General features: G+C 34.0%; 1 protein-coding gene, 1 long non-coding RNA gene and 1 pseudogene across 2 annotated transcripts; 1 reads left to right on the forward strand and 2 right to left on the reverse strand.

Moving 5' to 3' along the window:
• Positions 1–6,126: 6,126 nt before the first annotated feature.
• Positions 6,127–8,225, forward strand: LOC115992894. The gene is made up of 2 exons (XR_004092714.1): positions 6,127–6,320; positions 7,930–8,225. It is a non-coding gene; the product is annotated as an uncharacterized LOC115992894 (long non-coding RNA).
• Positions 8,226–11,244: 3,019 nt separating this feature from the next.
• On the reverse strand, positions 11,245–15,366 carry LOC115990612 (annotated as a pseudogene).
• A 255-nt stretch (positions 15,367–15,621) lies between these two features.
• On the reverse strand, positions 15,622–16,555 carry LOC115992972 (germin-like protein subfamily 1 member 7). The gene is made up of 2 exons (XM_031117226.1): positions 16,387–16,555; positions 15,622–16,189 (listed from the first exon to the last, which is right to left on the reverse strand). Exons 1-2 carry the CDS (start codon positions 16,511–16,513, stop codon positions 15,648–15,650), a joined length of 669 nt encoding a protein of 222 aa, XP_030973086.1. The 5' UTR covers positions 16,514–16,555; the 3' UTR covers positions 15,622–15,647.
• Positions 16,556–18,981: the final 2,426 nt, after the last annotated feature.

Consider the following 18,981-nt stretch of genomic DNA (forward strand, 5'->3'; position numbering starts at 1 on the left):
AAAAAAATTTAGAAACTTCTCAAAGGATTGAAATTGATGAACAAAATGCATGAGTATGTGATGATATGTTTTTCAAAAACAAGGATTTAAGCCCAATTTTCCCAAAGTTAAAATTTCTTATATTCTCCATAAATTTTCAATCATCAAATTAGTTTTGCACAAAACTCAAAGTATTTGCAAATTTGGTTGGTCCGACCAAAGACACACACAATAACATGTACAAAGTTTAGCAAAGAGTAACTTGTGTAGTGTGTGCAACTAGCAAAAACTTGAGATACAAGTGAAGTGATATGTGTATAGCAATTAAACACCAAGTCTACAAAATTCATCACAAGGATTTGAAAGAGACTATCACCAAAAGAGTTACATCATATAACTCCCACATCTCCTAGATCATAAGCTTGCAATCATGTAAGTTTCTTGATTTTGCCTCATATTGTACACACAAATTTTAATTATTCAAAAACTTATTAAAAATAGTCGAGATAATGTACACACCAATTTTATTTGATAGATTTAACATTAAATCCAATAATGTATACACCAATTTTAGCAATTAAACCGATGCTACACCTTATGTTCTTTTTGTGTATGTGCTACACTTTCTCGAGTACAAAATCTTACGATATGCACTAAGGTGTTCCTGATTGGCTAGTGAACAGTGGTGAGATAGTTATTTATGCCTTTCTCTAAAGGTTCAAGTCCGACAGTCAAAGACATGTGACTTCAAGATTAAGACAAAGTGATCAAAACCATAAACATTTTTCCCACACAATATGCACTACAAAACTTCAACTAGTAGAGTGCAAAAAGTAAGCTCATCAAAGCTAAATAAGGTACAAAAGACATGTTATGTGAAAATAAATTGACCAACCTTGTTTTCAAAAACCAAGAAAATAGTGCAAAACATAATTTGGTTCCTTTTTCCCTTTAAAAAAAAAAAAAAAAAAAAAAAAAACCAAAAACAACCTAGAATGAAAATGCATGAATTTTATGCAATGCAAATCCTAGAAACAGAGAAAACAAAAGCCAAAGAACGATGGTCACAAAGAATATAAATGAAGCACAAGGATCATGTCAGAATGACTCAATTAGATTGAGCCTTTTGCATCCAAAACTCTTTAGATGCACCACGAGCATTGGAATTTTTATTCACATGGAAATAATTACCAACTCCAAGATTGGAATAAAGGTTTAGAGCCTTTACCAATTCACCAATGAGTACCATAGGATATTGTGCTTGAGGCACAGGTACTTTTGGTTTGTTTGCTCTCTTAGCAACTTGCAGCTTGTAACAGTTTGGACAAATGTGTCTAGACTTTCCACAAAAATGACAAACTTATGCAGGCTTATCATGTGACTTGTCCTTAGAAAGGGTAGGCTGCTTAGGTTTAGACTCTTTCAGATCAACCTTAATCTTCCTAGGAGGTGTATCTTCTAAGGGTTTGACAACCTCACTCACAACCTCACTCACAGGGGGTTCAGAAGAAGATGAAGGAACAAAGATAGTGGAATTTGGAGCAGACACATTGATGCTTTCTATAAAACCTAACCCAGTTTTGTCAGAAGGAAACTTTTGAACACTTAGCATATGATCAAGTTTGGAACTAGCAGACCTATTAGATTGTTCTCTAGCAATAGAAAGCTCATGTTCCAAATTCTTAACTTTATTAATTAAAAGTATGTTCTCAGTCTTAACATTATTCAAAAGTTCAATAGCATCAAACAGTATAACAAGCAAATTTTTCTTATCAAGCTCAAGAGATGCAATTTTCTTCAAGCCTAATTCAACATTCATAGCATCCTTTGCAGTAACTTTGCAAAGTTTATTGTAAGCTTCTTGAAGATCTGCGTCCTCAGAGAGTTCCCCATCAAAAGAGTTCTCTTCAGCAGATATGCTTTCATTGACTACAGCAGTAACAGTGAAAGCAATGAAGTTTCCATCCTCGTCACAACCAGACTCATCATCAGAAACTTCACCATCACTAAGGGTTACAGCCATAACCTTACCCTTAGACTTCAAGTAGGTAGGACATTCAGATTTCATATGACCATACCCTTGACATCCAAAACACTGGGGACCCATAAAATTATTAGAAGATTGACCTACTTTTTCTCTAAGTTTATCAGTGTTGTTAACCTTAGTGGGATCATTCTTCCTAAAGTTTCTAGGTTCAGCAGTGTTCTTATCTTTTGCCCTTATGTTGTTGTTTCTAAGGAAATTCCTAAAGTTCTTGGCAAGGTAAGCAATCTCTGTAGCAGAGAGCTCATCATCAAATCCACCAACATCAACTGACTTAAGAGCCATTGATTTGGATTTGCTAGTTTTAGGTAGGTCCAACTCATAGGATTGAAGAGATCCTAAAAGTTCATCAACAGAGATGGAATCCACATCCTTACTCTCAGTGATGACAATCACCTTGGGTCTAAAATCTTCAGTCAAAGATCTAAGAATCTTCCTAACAATTTCAGGTTGATCATAGATTTTACCCAAGTTATATGCAGAATTAACAATATCATTAAGTTTAGCATAGAATTCATCAAAAGATTCATCATCAGACATCCTAATGCTTTCAAATTTAGAAGTTAACTGCTACAATTTATTGATTTTAACAACCTTTGTGCCTTCATGCATAGTTTAGAGGATATTCCAAGCACTATGAGCAACCTCAACATTAGAGATTCTCTTAAATTCCTCCATAGAAACAGCGTTAAAGATAGCATTCATAACTTTGCTATTGAACACGGCTGCTTCTTTTTGAGAAGTTTGCCACTCACTAATAGGAGTAGTGGGCTTCTCCCATCCGTATTCGACGGAGTTCCAGACTCTCTCATCAATTGATTTCAGGAATGCTTTTATCTTTACTTTCTAATAAGCATAGTTATTCCCATCAAAGTGAGGAGGAATAACAAGAGAATGTCCGTGTTCCATGACAACAAGGGTCAAGGATCAGCTCAGTGATCAAAAGATTAACAACAAGAGAGCAACCTGCTCTGATACCACTTGACAGTTTTTAAACCCCTTAAAAAACACAATTGGATTAACCTAGGTAATTAGTCAAGTTGTTACTTAGTCTAAATTTCAAATCTAGGTTATCACAATCAAATAATCATATCATGCAAAATAGCGGAAAGATAAATAAGATAATGATATAATCACCTAGGAAACCAAACCGGTAAAATCCTGAGAAGGATTTAACCTAGCTATCCTCAAGGTACACCTGAATCCACTATGAAAGAATCGAAGTTGTTCAATAAGACTTAGACCACTAACATTCTATTGCTACCCACCAATAGAAACTTACTGACATGACCACGTGTAAGCTCCGAAACCACGGACTCCTTCTTTCTTGGATTCTCCAGTAAGTACAAGCACATCCGCTTGTGTTTCTTTAAGTTCGTATGGCAGCAACTGAATGATTATCAAGCTCTTGAAGAAATCTCCTTTTTGATAATTCTAAGCTTGTGTAAAGGAAAGCTCCACACAGATTTCACAAGAGATTTACACAAACAGCAATATGAGCCACACTAAAACGTGGCTAGGGTTTGCCTTTTATACCTGGGCAAATTAGAAAACTCTAAACGTTTTAAAACAAAATTAGGGCTAAGTTGGAGTTCTGTAGAAAACGCCTCTGACCCGATTTTCGATTGATCGAGCCTAAGCTTTGATAGATCGAACCAGGCTGAGAAGCTTAAATGGTTCCTGTATCAGCTTATTCCAACTTTACATGAATGAACCAACTTTGAGCAAGTCTAAACACGATTAAACATCTTGTTTTGATCATGGTTTGCCAATAATACACATTAGAGTTCTAAATACATAAAATTCTAAGTCTTTAGAACCTAACAAACAAGTTTTTGGATTTTATTTATTCACCCTAAATTAATAGGCACCTTATTATGTAAAGAAACACTATAAACCTCCATGTTATGTGATAGTGATGTTAATAAACTTGGGTGATTGGTTAATCTAATTGGGGTCAAACAAATATCTAAACAATATGGAAAACCATTGATCTATTAATCTTTTTATCTAAGTTTGGAGGCTAAGTTACGAGGTGGGTTGAGATCAGGCCAAGTTACTATGAAATCAATCTTCTACACTATAGTGATCAATGTTCATGTTACGTCATCCAAAGCACATATAAAATATATACACATATAGATCCTAGATTCTAACATATTACTGAAAGAGACATGTTATAAAGACATGCAAAGCACTCTAAGGGAGGGAGGAGATTCCTTTTAGAGGTTGTGGAGAGAGTGAGGCAACAAATTGTCCCAATGTGGCCTGACTAGAAGGCCAAACCACAATGGTACCGTTCTTTGTTGCTTCCTTTAAAACCTTAAAAGAGAACTAAGGTAATCCTTTAGATCCTTTGAGTGAGGTAACAAGTAATAAGTTCTAAACCCAAGACTAAGAAGACCGGTCTTCACCTTCTAGTGTTTGGAGACCAAAAAGACCAAAGCATCAAAGAAAATCCTCTTTATTACCTCCTCTAGAGTTCTAGAGGGGTTAGGTTCATTGGATGAGCATTCCACCCCTTTTTATAGTGAGGGGGAAGATTTTAGAGGGGTAGGTGGTTTAGTTCATGGTCAAAGTGAGTCGGGAGCAAGAAAGGACCGAAAACAGAAGGAGATCAATAATGTCTAGTCCAAGTGCGAATTGAGACTTGAACCCAATGATAGCCCATCAACTTTCCTCTTTTGCATGATTTTTCATTAAATGCTATGATTTTATAAATTCAACCTCGCTAATACTACATTGGGCCTCATTTTAGCTAATCAACGTTAAATCCATCCAATCAAAGATTAATTTAACCAAGATTAAGAATTTAATTAATATTGATTATTCGAATTAAATTTGACACATGCAATTCTAGGGTAGTTTATAGTCTCAATCAATAGGATTATGACATGTCATTAAATTTAAATTGGACACAAATTAGATTAATTTAAATCAATTTTTCATAATCACATAAGGTTGGACTTAGTTTGTGTAAGTGCATATTAGTCATTAAAATTTATTTCATAAAATCTTTCAATCCGATAGTTTGATTGAGGTCCATGATTTGTCATTTTGATCATTATGACTTCAAGATTTACTTTACGTGATATAATTAGAAATAAAACTATCAAAATTATGGCTTACCCTCGAGATATAAAATTACCCTTTTGCCCTCGGTTGAAGTTAAATGCTGGTTGCAAAATGGGGTGTTTATAATCTTTGAAATGCTTTCTTGTGTATTCAATGTAGATCTTCGCTAAAACATACCATTCAAATACATGAATAAAGACTTGGATATGGGTTTGCCCTAACATCCATAAAGACTTGTTAATTGTTATGGTGTGGATTTTACCCTATTTTAGATTTATTTAAAATATATATGAACTTACAAAATGATGATTTTGACCTTAAATATGTAAACTAGTCATTTTTCTCTTGCAAAAATTTTTGTTCATAATAAATCTAATTAACAACTTGGGTTTAAAACTTGTTAATTCTATCAATCAGGGTCTAAATTTCCCAACACACATGATGGATCAGTTCATGCCTATCATCCCTTTTACTAGTGTTCAAATAGCTTCCACTTCACTCAAATGTACTATCAAATGGTAGTATCATAATTCATTTGATTCAATTTCACCAATAACTAAGGCTACCAAATCCAAGTTAATTCTTCCACCCATTTATAGGAATGGTTTTTGGACATAGAATGGGTATTACCAAGCCCTCAACTTGGCTTGCCATTTTTTAAAATGAAAATAAAATTTTCGTCTACTCTTAATAAAATATTGTTCAGTTTATATTTAATAGTACAAATATTTGTGGTTTCATCTGTCTTGGATCCAAGGTGTAATCTAGATTTAGTCATGCACAAATTGCACAAGGATTGGATTTTGAAAAAGGATGGCCATACCTATTGGGTAATGGATATCCAACCCTATCCGATTCAAATGTTTTGGGTAATATCCGGTTCTTAATGGGTAGAGCTTAATCAGGTAGGCTATGGATATTACCCGAATTTTTCGGGTAGGGTATGGATATTATCCATACCTGACCCCTAAAAAAAAAAAAAAAAAAAAAAAAAAACCCTCTTTAACCGTCGCTCAGTCTCACACTCTTTCTGCCAAAATTTGTGTAAAAAAGGTCACTCAATCCTCACCGTCACTCTCTCTCTCTCTCTCTCAGAGCTCTCCAGTCTCCGCCTCTCCTCGCCGTCGTTTCCGCCCCTACCTTCCTCCAAATCGCCGATCGCATTTACGACCTCCTCCACGGATGAGTTAGAATGATATGCTAAGTAAAGAGAGGCGTAATTGTAAGATTTTCATGAAATTATTTGTGTTTGTGTATGTGAATATGAAATTGTTTCACTGTTTACTCTTGATTTCTGCATATGGGTTCAAAATTTCCCATCTTTTCCTTTGGGTTTCTGGGTTCTTTGATTATTGTTGCTTTTTGGGTTTTGGCTAGCATCTGGGTGCTTTTGAATTTGATTTTCATGGAGCATATGGGTGTTCACCTGGGTATTCTGAGTTTAGGCCTTTTATTAAAAAAAAAAAAAAAATATCTAGCTTAGGGATACTGGTTTTCTACTTTTATGTTCTTAGACCCTGAGTGGCTGATATGCATATAAAAGACAACATTTTTTTTTTTTTTATAAAATTTTGTTATTCTTTAGATTCTTCATGTGTAGCTTTGCATTTATAAAACTATCTTTTTGTTTGTTAAATATGAAAGGTTGTAAGAAACCTATTAGGGTATATATTCAACTTTTATGCTTGTTTTTGCAGTTTAATTTAGTAGCAACTGAGTTTTGGAATCACTGTCCATGTATTGGCTTTTGCAGTTGTAGTTTAGATTTTAAAGAAATGACGTGGACCCATATATATTGAAGTAAGTACGATCTGAGTCTGTCACTTGGGATATGAGTTTTGTTGAAGCTCATTTCCACTAGTCCCCTGATTCATTATGGAATCACAGCCCAACTAAATTACCAACCACTTAAAAGGGATGCATTCTTAAATAAGTAAGTTGCGAGTTGAGCAAGATAAAACTTTAGTTAGTCTTCTTAATGCTTGTATTCTTTATCGGAAATGGAGGCTTTGGTTATCTGGGAAGATTATTGTTTGTTCATGTTTTAAGATAAATAGTATAATGAGTTACCAAAGACGTAACTCTAGTAATTTCTCAACAAAAAAAGAAAGAAAGACATAACTCTAGTACTTTTTGCAAGTGAAATTGGATGCATGTAATGTTAACAGATGTTTTAGCATATCTTCACATTAAGCTAGCATCAGTTCTGTTGTGTAATTACAGAGTATTAGTTAAGGTATGGTTCGGATTGGAGCATTGAATTAATATATGTATCTTGTTCGGATGGTGTTAGACTACAAATGATACAGTCCATTTCAAGCACCTTAAGATGCTAATTAATTGTGTTGCTCCATTTCTTTTCTCGTTGCTGTCTTTGGATTGATTTATTTTTCAACCTATTTGCTCCATTCTCTCTCTGTTTCTCTTAACAGAATCTTACTGAGATGGTTATGGAAGTGACATTTCTTGAAAATAGTCAAATAATTCCTTCTGTTAATATCAATATTTATGGGAATTGCAATAGATACAAAGTATCATATTTGGCTAGATTCTGCTTTCTATTTGAATTCTGGCTTCTTCTCTTAAGAAGTTCTAGAAAGATAAGAACAAAGGAGGAAAAAAAAAAGAGTCTATATTGTTAGTTAGTATTAGTTGAACTCCCCAATCCCTTATATTTCTTGATTTTGAATGTTCTGTTACTTTATTATGCCTTGTAATCTATTAATAGCTGCAACAACTTTACTTGCTCATCTTCCTAGCACTTGTTATACGCTTACTTTTTTCTAACCAGGGTATTTCTTTTCTTGCATGTTGCAATAATATGGCATCAGCTAGGGAATTTCATTAACATAGAGCCCTTGGAATAGTATAACAACAAGATTTTCTCTTGCTGAGCAGCAAAAATGGCTTTGGCTTCTTCTGTAAAAGTGGTTCTAGGCTCAATTGCTTTTGCAATCTTCTGGGTATTGGCGGTTTTCCCAGCTGTTCCTTATTTGTAAAAGTGGTTCTAGGCTCAATTTTTTTAATTCTTATATGTTTTAAAAATGTGAGATGATGAGATTTCTTATATGGTGAAGGAGCTATTTGTCAATTCAAAGTTATAAACTTCTTATGCTTTCTTCTCTTATTTGCAATCTTTATGTTTTGATATATGAATGTGTTTTAAGATTGGTTAGTTTTGATGTTATAATGTTTTGAATAAAAATAAATAAATAAATTAAATGGGTTTCAGGTAGGGTATGGATATTCATGGATAATATGTTCGGGTAAGATTCGGGTATGGATATTAACGGGTATTGATAATCGGGTATCCATGAGTAAACTTTTCGGGTCAGGTATGTGTATTCCCGATCCATACCCTACCCATGGCCATCCCTCCTATATATGTTTTTCTTGGGGGCTAGGTGGCCCCACACAGCCCCAGAGTAGTTAATGTTGTTGTATCTGTCCCACAATTCTTGTTTCTTGACAGTATTATTTTCCTAAAAAGAAAGAGGGAAATATACATGTTCAATAATGACCCATCACCTACAAAGATCACAAGTCCACACTGACAAAATCGTACAAAATAATGGTGACAAAGGTAGGCTACAATTTTAGCTGGTATTAACAACACCATCTGTCATTGATGGAGCTGTGATCTTAGAATGTGAAGACCACCCAAAAGTGAACAGTAATTATGAGCATGGCATGAAGATGATGAAGATGATCCATGGTGGCAGACTAGAGCTCACGAGACCAATCAATAAGGTAGGTGGCAAACAGAGCTGGTATCTGCCCCTAGGTGCACTTAAATTTTGGTTGGTAACAAGCATGATCAAAGCCCAACCAACAGAGGAAATGTTGGTCCATCAGGCTATCAGAGTCCTCACTCCTCAATTAATCATTTTTTATTTTTTCTTCTTTTGTGAAAGACCTCAACTGATAATCTAGTGTAGCCATTACTGTACTATAAATTATCATTCTTATAGATTCTCTCAGAAAGAAAAAAAAAATAAAAATCATGCTTAGCCTCTTTTTTTTTTTCCTTCTGTTGTAATTGTAAAAGACTTGGTTTTATGGCTTAATCTCAATAATTGAAAATTGTGGATGAACTTACATGTGAGCAAATAACATATAGCTTTATATATGCTTAATAAGTTTTGAGTTATTCTTCAACTCAACATAATCTCACAATATTTTCCCAATAAAATAATGTGTCAATTCATCATAAGTTAAAATAAAATTAATTAAAAAAAAAAAGGATTATACTAAGACCTAACCATAACTCAAAAACCCAATCGTAATTTAATACGTTGTGAAAATATTATGAAATTTTGTTGTTCTTTTAGACTTTTTTTTTTTCTTTTATATATATATATATATATATATATTTTTTTTTTCAAATTATACCTATTCTTTAAATATTTGTATCTTTGAGGTAGGTGATAGAATAAATACATTGATAAAGAGATAATTTACAAAGCGTGTTTAACAAAAAGAAATATCATCAGCCAAATTTGAATGGATGACGTATAATTTTTCACCTATGTTTTTTGTTGTTGTTTTTAATGTAAGTATGTAACATATTGAAATATTAATTTCATCATTTCCTTTTTTTTTTAAATTTAAAAAGTGATCATTTGTCCCCACTTATTATGGAAGGCTGTTTGAATAAGGGTTGGGCAATTGGGCCAAGTCCCCCAAATTTTATAAAATTGCTTAAAAATAAGGGACTCATTTCTTGTATTGGCCTGTGATTAAGAAGCTCCCACCGACCTTAACTAAACAAGAACCATTTAAACATATATATATATATATATATATATATATATATATATATATTTAAGTTGAAACACAGTCGAAATTCAAATTGAAACCAAATTAATTATAAATGTTCATCTAATTTTGTGTCATGCAAATGTCCAATTTTATTTTATTTTAATACGAAGTGGCATATTCATAATATTAAACAAGAGAGCTAAGACAATCACTCTACTCGCTTAAATAAGATCACCTCATCATCGCTATTAATAAATATTTACGTGCATAAGCATGACTTACAACCTAATTATATCATGGGACAAAATATTTAGACTCCTTACAACTTAGTTATATCATATTAGTTTGAACCAATTATATTCTGTTTGTTTATTTTAATATACTTAGGAACGTATCAAATCTCTTCTAAAAAAAAAGCATCAAGTCCCAATAAAAATAAAATAAAATAAGAAATTGAGAAGTATTGTCATTGTGCACTGAATTTTTCCTTTGATTTTAATGAAGGCAATTGAAGAAATTTTTTGGTTAATCTCATACAAACAGACATGGACAAAGCTCGTGTAATCACGAGGTTCAATAAATCAAATCATGTGCATGTAGCGGCCAAAAGCCTCGTGATCTAAAGAACAAGCGGCTACAATTAATTAAAGAGAATTATCCTCCTATCAACATAATTGAATAGAATTATCCTCCTATATAAACATAATAACAATGAATTGTAGTTATCACTTATCAATATCAGATTGCTAAACACCTAAAAGGAAAACACAAACGAAAAAAAAGAAAATAAAATCACGGGCAGCATAATTATTTTCTTTTAGGTTCCACATGTCGCTGTTGCAAGATCACTAGGAATCGTGACCAAATATTAATAATAATATAATTAGTAATAATCATAGTGATGATAAACTGATAATGTTTGGTTACCCTACCTTCATGCACTATGCGCATAACTCATAAACTTACTGTCAAAAGACAAAAGATATAGGAGGCACTATGCACGGAACTCATAAACTAGTTTGAATGGTTTGTCTCTAAACTAATTTGGAGAAGAATTTATTTGCTGAAAATGAGTGAAACTATAGATGTACATAGATAAAGTGAAAATTTAATTAGAAAGATAATTATAAGAAAATAAACTTCAAGAAATAACTAAATCAAATGCATACTAAGGGTTAATGAATCTAAGTTTTCGAGGCCATCTTGACATAGGCATAGGTGGTTTAGATATTATAATGTCTTTAAAAAATGAAAAATTATGTCTTTAGAAAATTGAAATTTCCCCCCTCAAAAAAAAAAAAAAAAAAAAAAAAAAAAATTGAAATCTCACTTCTACCATCGAAAATTGCATAGGAAGAAACAAAATGTAGACAATGTCATTGATCTTGAGAAGCCATTAAGCTTCTCACATTATCCTTCTATAAAAAGTCACAACAAGCTTTTGTGACCAGAAAATCACACAACTCAAGAATCAAACAAATTATCAAGCCTCTTCCCTCTTCTTTGCCCAAGATGAGAGGCATCTTTTCCCTATTCTCAATTGCTGAGAGTACTGAATTTATATACAAAAAATGACTTGTATTTTTCTTAACTAGGGTTGGGATTAGCAGCCAAATGTGCTAATGCTCCGACTAATGGTGCATTAATATAAGTCGTGGGCTCGGACTTCTTAAAATCAACTCGATCATCCTCATAGATATCATCTTCTCCTGGTCCTCCCACAACAGCCCCAACCAAGACATTTGGATTAGGATTTGTTGAGTTGAAGTATATTGAACCCTCCGTGCAAGCAATGAATTGGGGATAGTCCTTAATGGATGGTAAAGATGAGCCACGATGGTGAATATGTTGTGGATAGTAGTGACTAAATCCAACCATATATGATAAACCCTTAGGGTTATCACCTAGAATATCGTCAACTTGCCTCTTAGCCTATTGGCGTAGTGTGGTTGGAGTAACATATATGTTTCCACAATTAATAGCTTGTGACTTTCGAGCTAGGTAATTGGCATAGACTAATGAAATGAAAGCACTTGATGTTGCATGTTGCATGTGGCTACCTCCAGGCCTGTATAGGAGTCCACCAGGAGTGTAATCTATGTGCGAAGATGATGATTCGGGTATGAGAGTGCACATGAAGCTATCAGCGGAGGCTTTGTATGATTGGAGAGAGTACATATTTCCTTCTATGACTTCCTATAAAGAGTGAGAATTGTTTTTGTTAGAATTAAAGTATGTTCAAAGATTTTGTGCTGAACATCAAATGAAATGTCTAGGAAATTTGATTAATCTGACCTTAGAGACTAAAACGTTAAGGCCAGCATGCATGTTGTCCCACCCAAATTCATTGTTATTCTAATCGGCACCAAGGGTTTTGCCAATGCTTTGTATGCCATCCTGTGTAGCCTTCCTTAGCCATGCGGCTCCCCACAGCAACTCATCCTATCAACCCGAACAAAATTAAATTGCATCAGATTGAAGTATGATCATATATAACTATAAAAACCGATTAGTTGGAAAAAGAGTAATCTTACGGATACAACAATTTCATACCAATTGAGTTGAAAAGTTATTACAGGTTCTAATTTGGACCTACTACTAACATTTTTTTTTTTTTTTTTTACCTACCAATAACAATACTTGTAAATTTTTTTGTTACTCTAGACTTATTGGTCGGAAAACCCACTAAACCCGGCCATGGCTGTTCACATGGGATAACAAGCAACATGACACGACATCCATAAAATAGGAATCTTTCAGAATTCATTCAATGGTGATCTGCTGCAAAATGCAAATAATTAAGACTCTCTTGTAATGCATGAATTGCCATTTTAGTTAACCCAAAAAAGGGATAGGCCTTATCTTGTTTGCTTGTTCTGGCATGGTTTGGACTCAACCCTCACACACATGCTTAATGTGATAAAGGCATAAAGCTGCTTGCAACTTCAGCGTGTGCAACACTCGTCCTTTTTATAATTTAGAACTAGAATTGCTGATCAAATTGATAAAGAAATCCCTAGGCATAGATTTGCTCTTCACAATTAGGATCACTTAGTAAAGTCATTACTAACTAATATAGTGATTTTTTAATAATAAAAATAGAATTTGAAATATTTGGCATTCATTACATGATAATTATTCTTTATCAATAGGTCAATAGGTTAAGATACTAATAAACTAATGTGTTTCATTTTTGTGTAAGCCGAATTCAATTCTAAGTCCCTTATTCAACTATAAAATAATTGAGTAAAATGAATCAGCCACAATCAATTGAGTCATATTTAATTACTTACTTGATAACCATCAAAATCGCAATAAAATTGGCAGACACCATCTCTAATATTTGAATTATCACTGTAAACTCCTCTATAATTATCTGCAAATTGAAAAGCTTTGATGGTATTTCGTAACAAGGTGTTAGAGTATCCGGGGTCTAATGATCGGAATTCTATTGATGAAGTTGCTAGAGCTGCTGCTGTCTCTCCAACAACATCAGAAGCTGGATTTGGTGCATCAATGGCATAAATTGTCCTGGCCGTGTCCATATCTTCGGTCTTTCCCAACAACTATGGTCTATGTTTGAATCCCCCACCTACACATAAAAAAGTTTCATCTGTCAATCCAAATTACAAAATTTTAATTCTCATTGACACACTTAAGATTGTTGTCACATTAATTAGTACCTAATAGCTAGGAAGCACAGACACATATATGGGTACGGGTATGAACATATAGGTACAATAAAATGACACAAGCAATTTCTAAAAAATTATAATATAAAATGGCCGGAATGACATGGGTATGACACCCTAAATGAAGTTTCTATGCTTCCTAACCTAATAGTGTCATACTATATATCCATGATCATAGTTAGCACGTGGAAACTATATATAATTAGGGCTGTCCAGACCTGACCGGAGCCCGACAACCTGGTTAAACCGCCCGATGTCGACCCGATTCTGGCCCGAACCGAAGGTCTAGTCGATCGGCGGCGGGTTTCTGTTCTCAAAAACCAACACCAACGGGTCGAGTGGCGGGTTTGCATCTCCAAAACCCAAGCAACCCAAAAATATCTAGCCAAATCCTGCAAAAACAAGCCAGATCCGGCGATATCTCGACTAAATCTAGTGAGATCTCGACCAGATCCAGCTAGATCTGTTGGGATTTAGCCAAATTCAGCCAAATTTGAGCAATTTCTAGCCAAAAAAATGCAGATTTCATAAAAAAAAAAATCCAGTTTCCGGAGAAAAATCCAAATTCTGGCGAATTTTTTTTTTTTTTCAAATTTCGATGCCTTTTTTTATTTCGGCAACCGACCCGGCCCAACCAACGCTAACCATCACCCAAAACCGAACCGACCGATTTTTCTGGAGGTCGGTTTCGGGTTCCTCTACCCCTCCACCCGACGCCGGTGGGTCGAGTCCAGGTTGGGTCCAAAACTGACCTGGCCCGACCCATGGACAGCCTTATATATAATTGTAAGGACAATTTGTGTCTTATCTATAAGAAGCATAAAGTTTTGTGAGGACAATTTGTAGACCATCCAATTCACAAACTTTAAGGAGAAAAAGGGTTACATGATTAAAGGACCCAAAGGTAGATAACTGGTCCACACTTTGTTTAAATTTTGATCAATACTAGACAATTTTAAGGGTTCAAGTTTTAACGAAGAATATCAGTCAAAGTTTTTAAAATTAAGTAAAAAAGTTTAATATATGGAGGGCATTTGATCTTTCACTAATCTTTTTTTCCATAAATTCCACTGCCTTAATCAAATAGATGATTTTCCCCCCCTGAATGAGAGACGTAATTACAAGCTAGAAACATTGCAGCAAAGGGCAGTTCATATTATCCTTCAATTCGAACACCTTGCAGAGATAATTAAAATGACAATGACCCTTTCCTACATTACCAATAATTATCTTTAATTATGCACCCATATTGTGTCCTTCCTCTTTTACAATGTGTAACACCATTGTGGGATCCACAAGCTTTGCATAAGATACCTCATATATTACAAGACAATACCTACTTGGCCAAATTGTGAGCTAGAAAACTAAAACGCCTAGTAACATGAACAAAAGCCCAACACATGAATCTATCTACTTATCATGTGATTCATGTTGGATGAATAGACCAAAAGTATAGTGAACAATTGAATTCACATGATGGATCAGTTCATGCCTGCCATCCATTTTACTAGTGTTCATATAGCTTCCACTTCACTCAAATGTACTATCAAATGGTAGTATCATAATTCATTTGATTCAATTTCACTAATAACTAAGGCTATCGAATCCAAGTTAATTTTTCTAACTATATTTTTGAGCCCCAAGATTTCTTGGGATGACATGTGTGGATCAAAAGGTCAATAATCAATACACGACAACCTACTGACCCAAGTGGACCACACGAGTCCACAGAAGAACCACATTCTTCCACCCATTTATAGGAATGGTTTTTGGACATAGAATGGGTATTACCGAGCCCTCAACTTGGCTTGCCATTTTTTAAAATGAAAATAAAATTTTTGTCTACTCTTAATAAAATATTGTTCAGTTTATATTTAATAGTACAAATACTTGTGGTTTCATACGTCTTGGATCCAAGGTGTAATCTAGATTTAGTCATGCACAAATTGCACTACCTACATAAAAGCCATCATAAGAAACCATTTTATTTGATAATAATTATTCAAATGGCATTACAATAATTAAGGAAAACCAAATGAATTTTATTCAAACTTTATAGTGGTTCACCATCAATATTTCATAGATTTTTCAGAATTCTAGTTTGGCGTGAATGCTTTTTGAAGATATTCAACTACATTCTTGTCTAGTTGGAAGGCCTTGATGAGAACATCAGGATTGATGGGAGGAACAGATCCAAAGACTGCGTTTGCTATGGTGATCGTCCCAGGATTTTGACTACTGAGACCAGCAAAGGCAAGAGCAGCAGTCTTCCCTATGTTGAATTGGAAGTGAATGAGACCAATTGGGAATACAAAGACATCTCCCTGGTTTAGAACTTTGGTGAAGAGTTTGTTTGGGTTTGATGTGACAAATCCAACTAAGAGTGTACCCTTAATGACTACCAAAAGCTCAGTGCCGCGAGGGTGAGTGTGAGGAGGATTTAGGCCATGTGGTGCAAAATCAAGACGAGCCAAAGATATACCTAGAGTGTTGAGACCTGCTAATTTATCGACGTTCACAAGAGTGACATTTGATCCGACTTTGTTTCTAGTGTTTCCAGGAACATTAAGTCCAGAGAAGAAAAAATCATTCCTTGAGACCATTGCAGGGTTCTTGCAAAATTTTCCATTCACAAATACTACACAGAAAGAAAAGTTTGTTATGGTCACAAATAAGACAGTTTCCATAACAATGGACAGCAACAATGTCATGTAAGGGGGGGGGGGGGGGGGGGGGGAGCCTTCGGGCATAATTTCATTAATGTAAGAACTTATAATAAATTTGAAAGAACTTACTACTTGTGCTAATAATAATGAGAGTGTGTTTTATACATACCACCAGACTTGATGTTGTTAGTTGCGACACAGAAGTCTTGCAAAGGACTAGGGTCATAGGCAGAAGCAATGGAGGATGCCAAGGCCAAAATGGCCACAGTCACAAGGAAAGAAACACCTTTCATCATATTTGAGGAGGTTATCTCTATCTTATATGGTATATTGGTATACTATTCTTGGTTGAGTGAGGGATGAGAAACTTAACAATATGGAAATGTCTATTTATAGAGAGTAGTGATCAGAGAAGCGGTCTATGTTTTTGTAAAAACTTGGTAATTGTTCAACCCTTTGTCACATTTATTTTATTTAATTAGGTAAACCAATTTTCTTTAACCAGTACTTGTCGGACAATTTTAAAACCCAATCAAGTTGGACCTCTTCAATGGTATTGTGTAGATTTAATGTTACTTTTTTTACTTTGGCCAAAATCAATCAATAAAACGATAATCGTTACTAAAATGTTCTAATCAAGTGGGACCTCTTCGACTTGCAATTGCAACATAACCCAAGTGACCAACAGTAATCGTAATTGAAATGGCAGTGTATAGTTTGAAATTTTAATGTTATGTTCTTGCTTTTCCTCCTCTTTGACCTTTTCTCCTTGACCTAATCTTAATTGGTATTTGGTGGGTACTAAAGACTTCTTAAGTGCTAGATTTAATGGCTGAATGATAACTAAACAATGCCTGCATAGCCTGTTACCTGCTCAACACAACCTCAAAAGAGGGTATATGGGGGATGAGACAAGTATTTAAGAGAAGAATCACTTGCCATCCAGGTGGAGGGCTAGGATTGAAACACTAAGATTATAAGAAGGGAAAAATCCCCAATGTACAAGGATCAGATCTTGAAAAAAAAAAAAAAAAAAGAAAGAGAGAGAATACAGTAAACAAGAGTCTGATCTTATATCTTACTAAGTGTAAAGGCACCTCGGCAATTCTGAGGAAGAAGAAATAAAACAAAACTTATCTTATTATCAAATTTTACCCCATACACTATTTGTTATGAATTTTTCGTGAGAAATTACTATTTCAAGTTCAATTGTATTCTACCACTACCTTAACATGTAAGTTAATATTTGTTAATATTCAATATAACTTAAGTGTACCTCTTACATCAACAATCATTAATTGATATGAAAACTGAGGAAATTTAATTTAATAGCAATTATTTTGGTAGCCAGCATGTGCAATGTGAAAAGTTTTATCCGTTAACATCATCGTACTCATGCATTGGTAGACCACCATAGAGGATTTTGTACATTTTTCCCATTATTTTCTACATAAAAATAAGGTGTACTTTTTTTTTTTTTTTGTCTATTTAACTACTCAAGTATGACGTTTCTTTATTATGTATAAATATTTTCCAAAATTCCTAATTATGAATTCAACACAAACATCCATACTCGTACTATTTCAAGAGTACTTAAAAAAATTTCGACGCTAAAAGTCTTGTATCTTAACTAGTGGATTATAATATTTCCTATGGAAACGTCTAAGATTCAAACCCCTCTTTTACAATGCAACTAAAAAGACCTTCTTCACCTTTAGGAGTGGTTTTTGGACATAGATTAGGTGCTACCGAACCCCAACTCGGCTTGCCATTTTTAAAAATGAAAATAAAAATTTTGACTATTCTTAATACAATACTATTCAATTTATATTTAATAGTAAAGATACTTGTAATTTCAAATGTCTTAGATCCAAGGTGTAATCAAGATTTAGTCAAGCACTAATTGCACTGCCTTGCAAATGACACCATGATACATAAAAGCCATCACAAGATGATTTGGTATATCTATTACAATAGATTTTTCTTTTTCATTTTTTCCCCCAAATTTCCAGGCCATGTTAGTGACCTTAAAAATGGTTGTTGATATTTAACAATGTGCCTCATTAAATTTATGTACCATACCTTTCAATGTGTGTTTAAGTTATGTCATTTTGATTATGTCAATTTGGCTATGTTGGTGATAATTTTCATTACGTCTTGCTAACAAGTACCCTTAGAATGTGTACAAATTAAGAAGTATTAATTATTTCACTACAATAACAACTGTGTGCACCCTTTTTTATGATGCCAAATACATTGAAACCCATGTTGACAACAAGGTGCCAAAATATTGATTGTCCTATATTTATTTATGATGCATGAATTGCATTTTTAAATGATAATTAATAAATAAAACTTAATATCATATACATTTTATATCTATATTTGCTACCTCATTTTGAAGGCTTCACAACATCATTATTTTACTTATTTGGTTTTTAAACCAAATTTTTTACAACTACAAACTTATTTTGCTTATATTTTTGTTGTGTACTTCAATCCACATTGTTCCTATTCGGTCCATTATGCCCACTTTGGTCCTATTTGGTCCACTTCGATCCACATTGATTCTATTCGGTCCACTTTGGTCCTATTTGGTTCACATTGGTCATATTCAATCCAATTTGGTCCAATTCGGTCTTATTTGGTCCACTTTGGTTCTATTCAGTCAATTCTATCCACTTTTGTCTTATTTGGTCCATTCGGTACACTTTAGTCCTATTTGATCCAACTCGGTCCATTTTGTTCACTTCGGTCCTATTTG

Source organism: Quercus lobata, chromosome 5 (assembly GCF_001633185.2).
Source record: "Quercus lobata isolate SW786 chromosome 5, ValleyOak3.0 Primary Assembly, whole genome shotgun sequence".
NCBI lineage: Eukaryota > Viridiplantae > Streptophyta > Magnoliopsida > Fagales > Fagaceae > Quercus > Quercus lobata.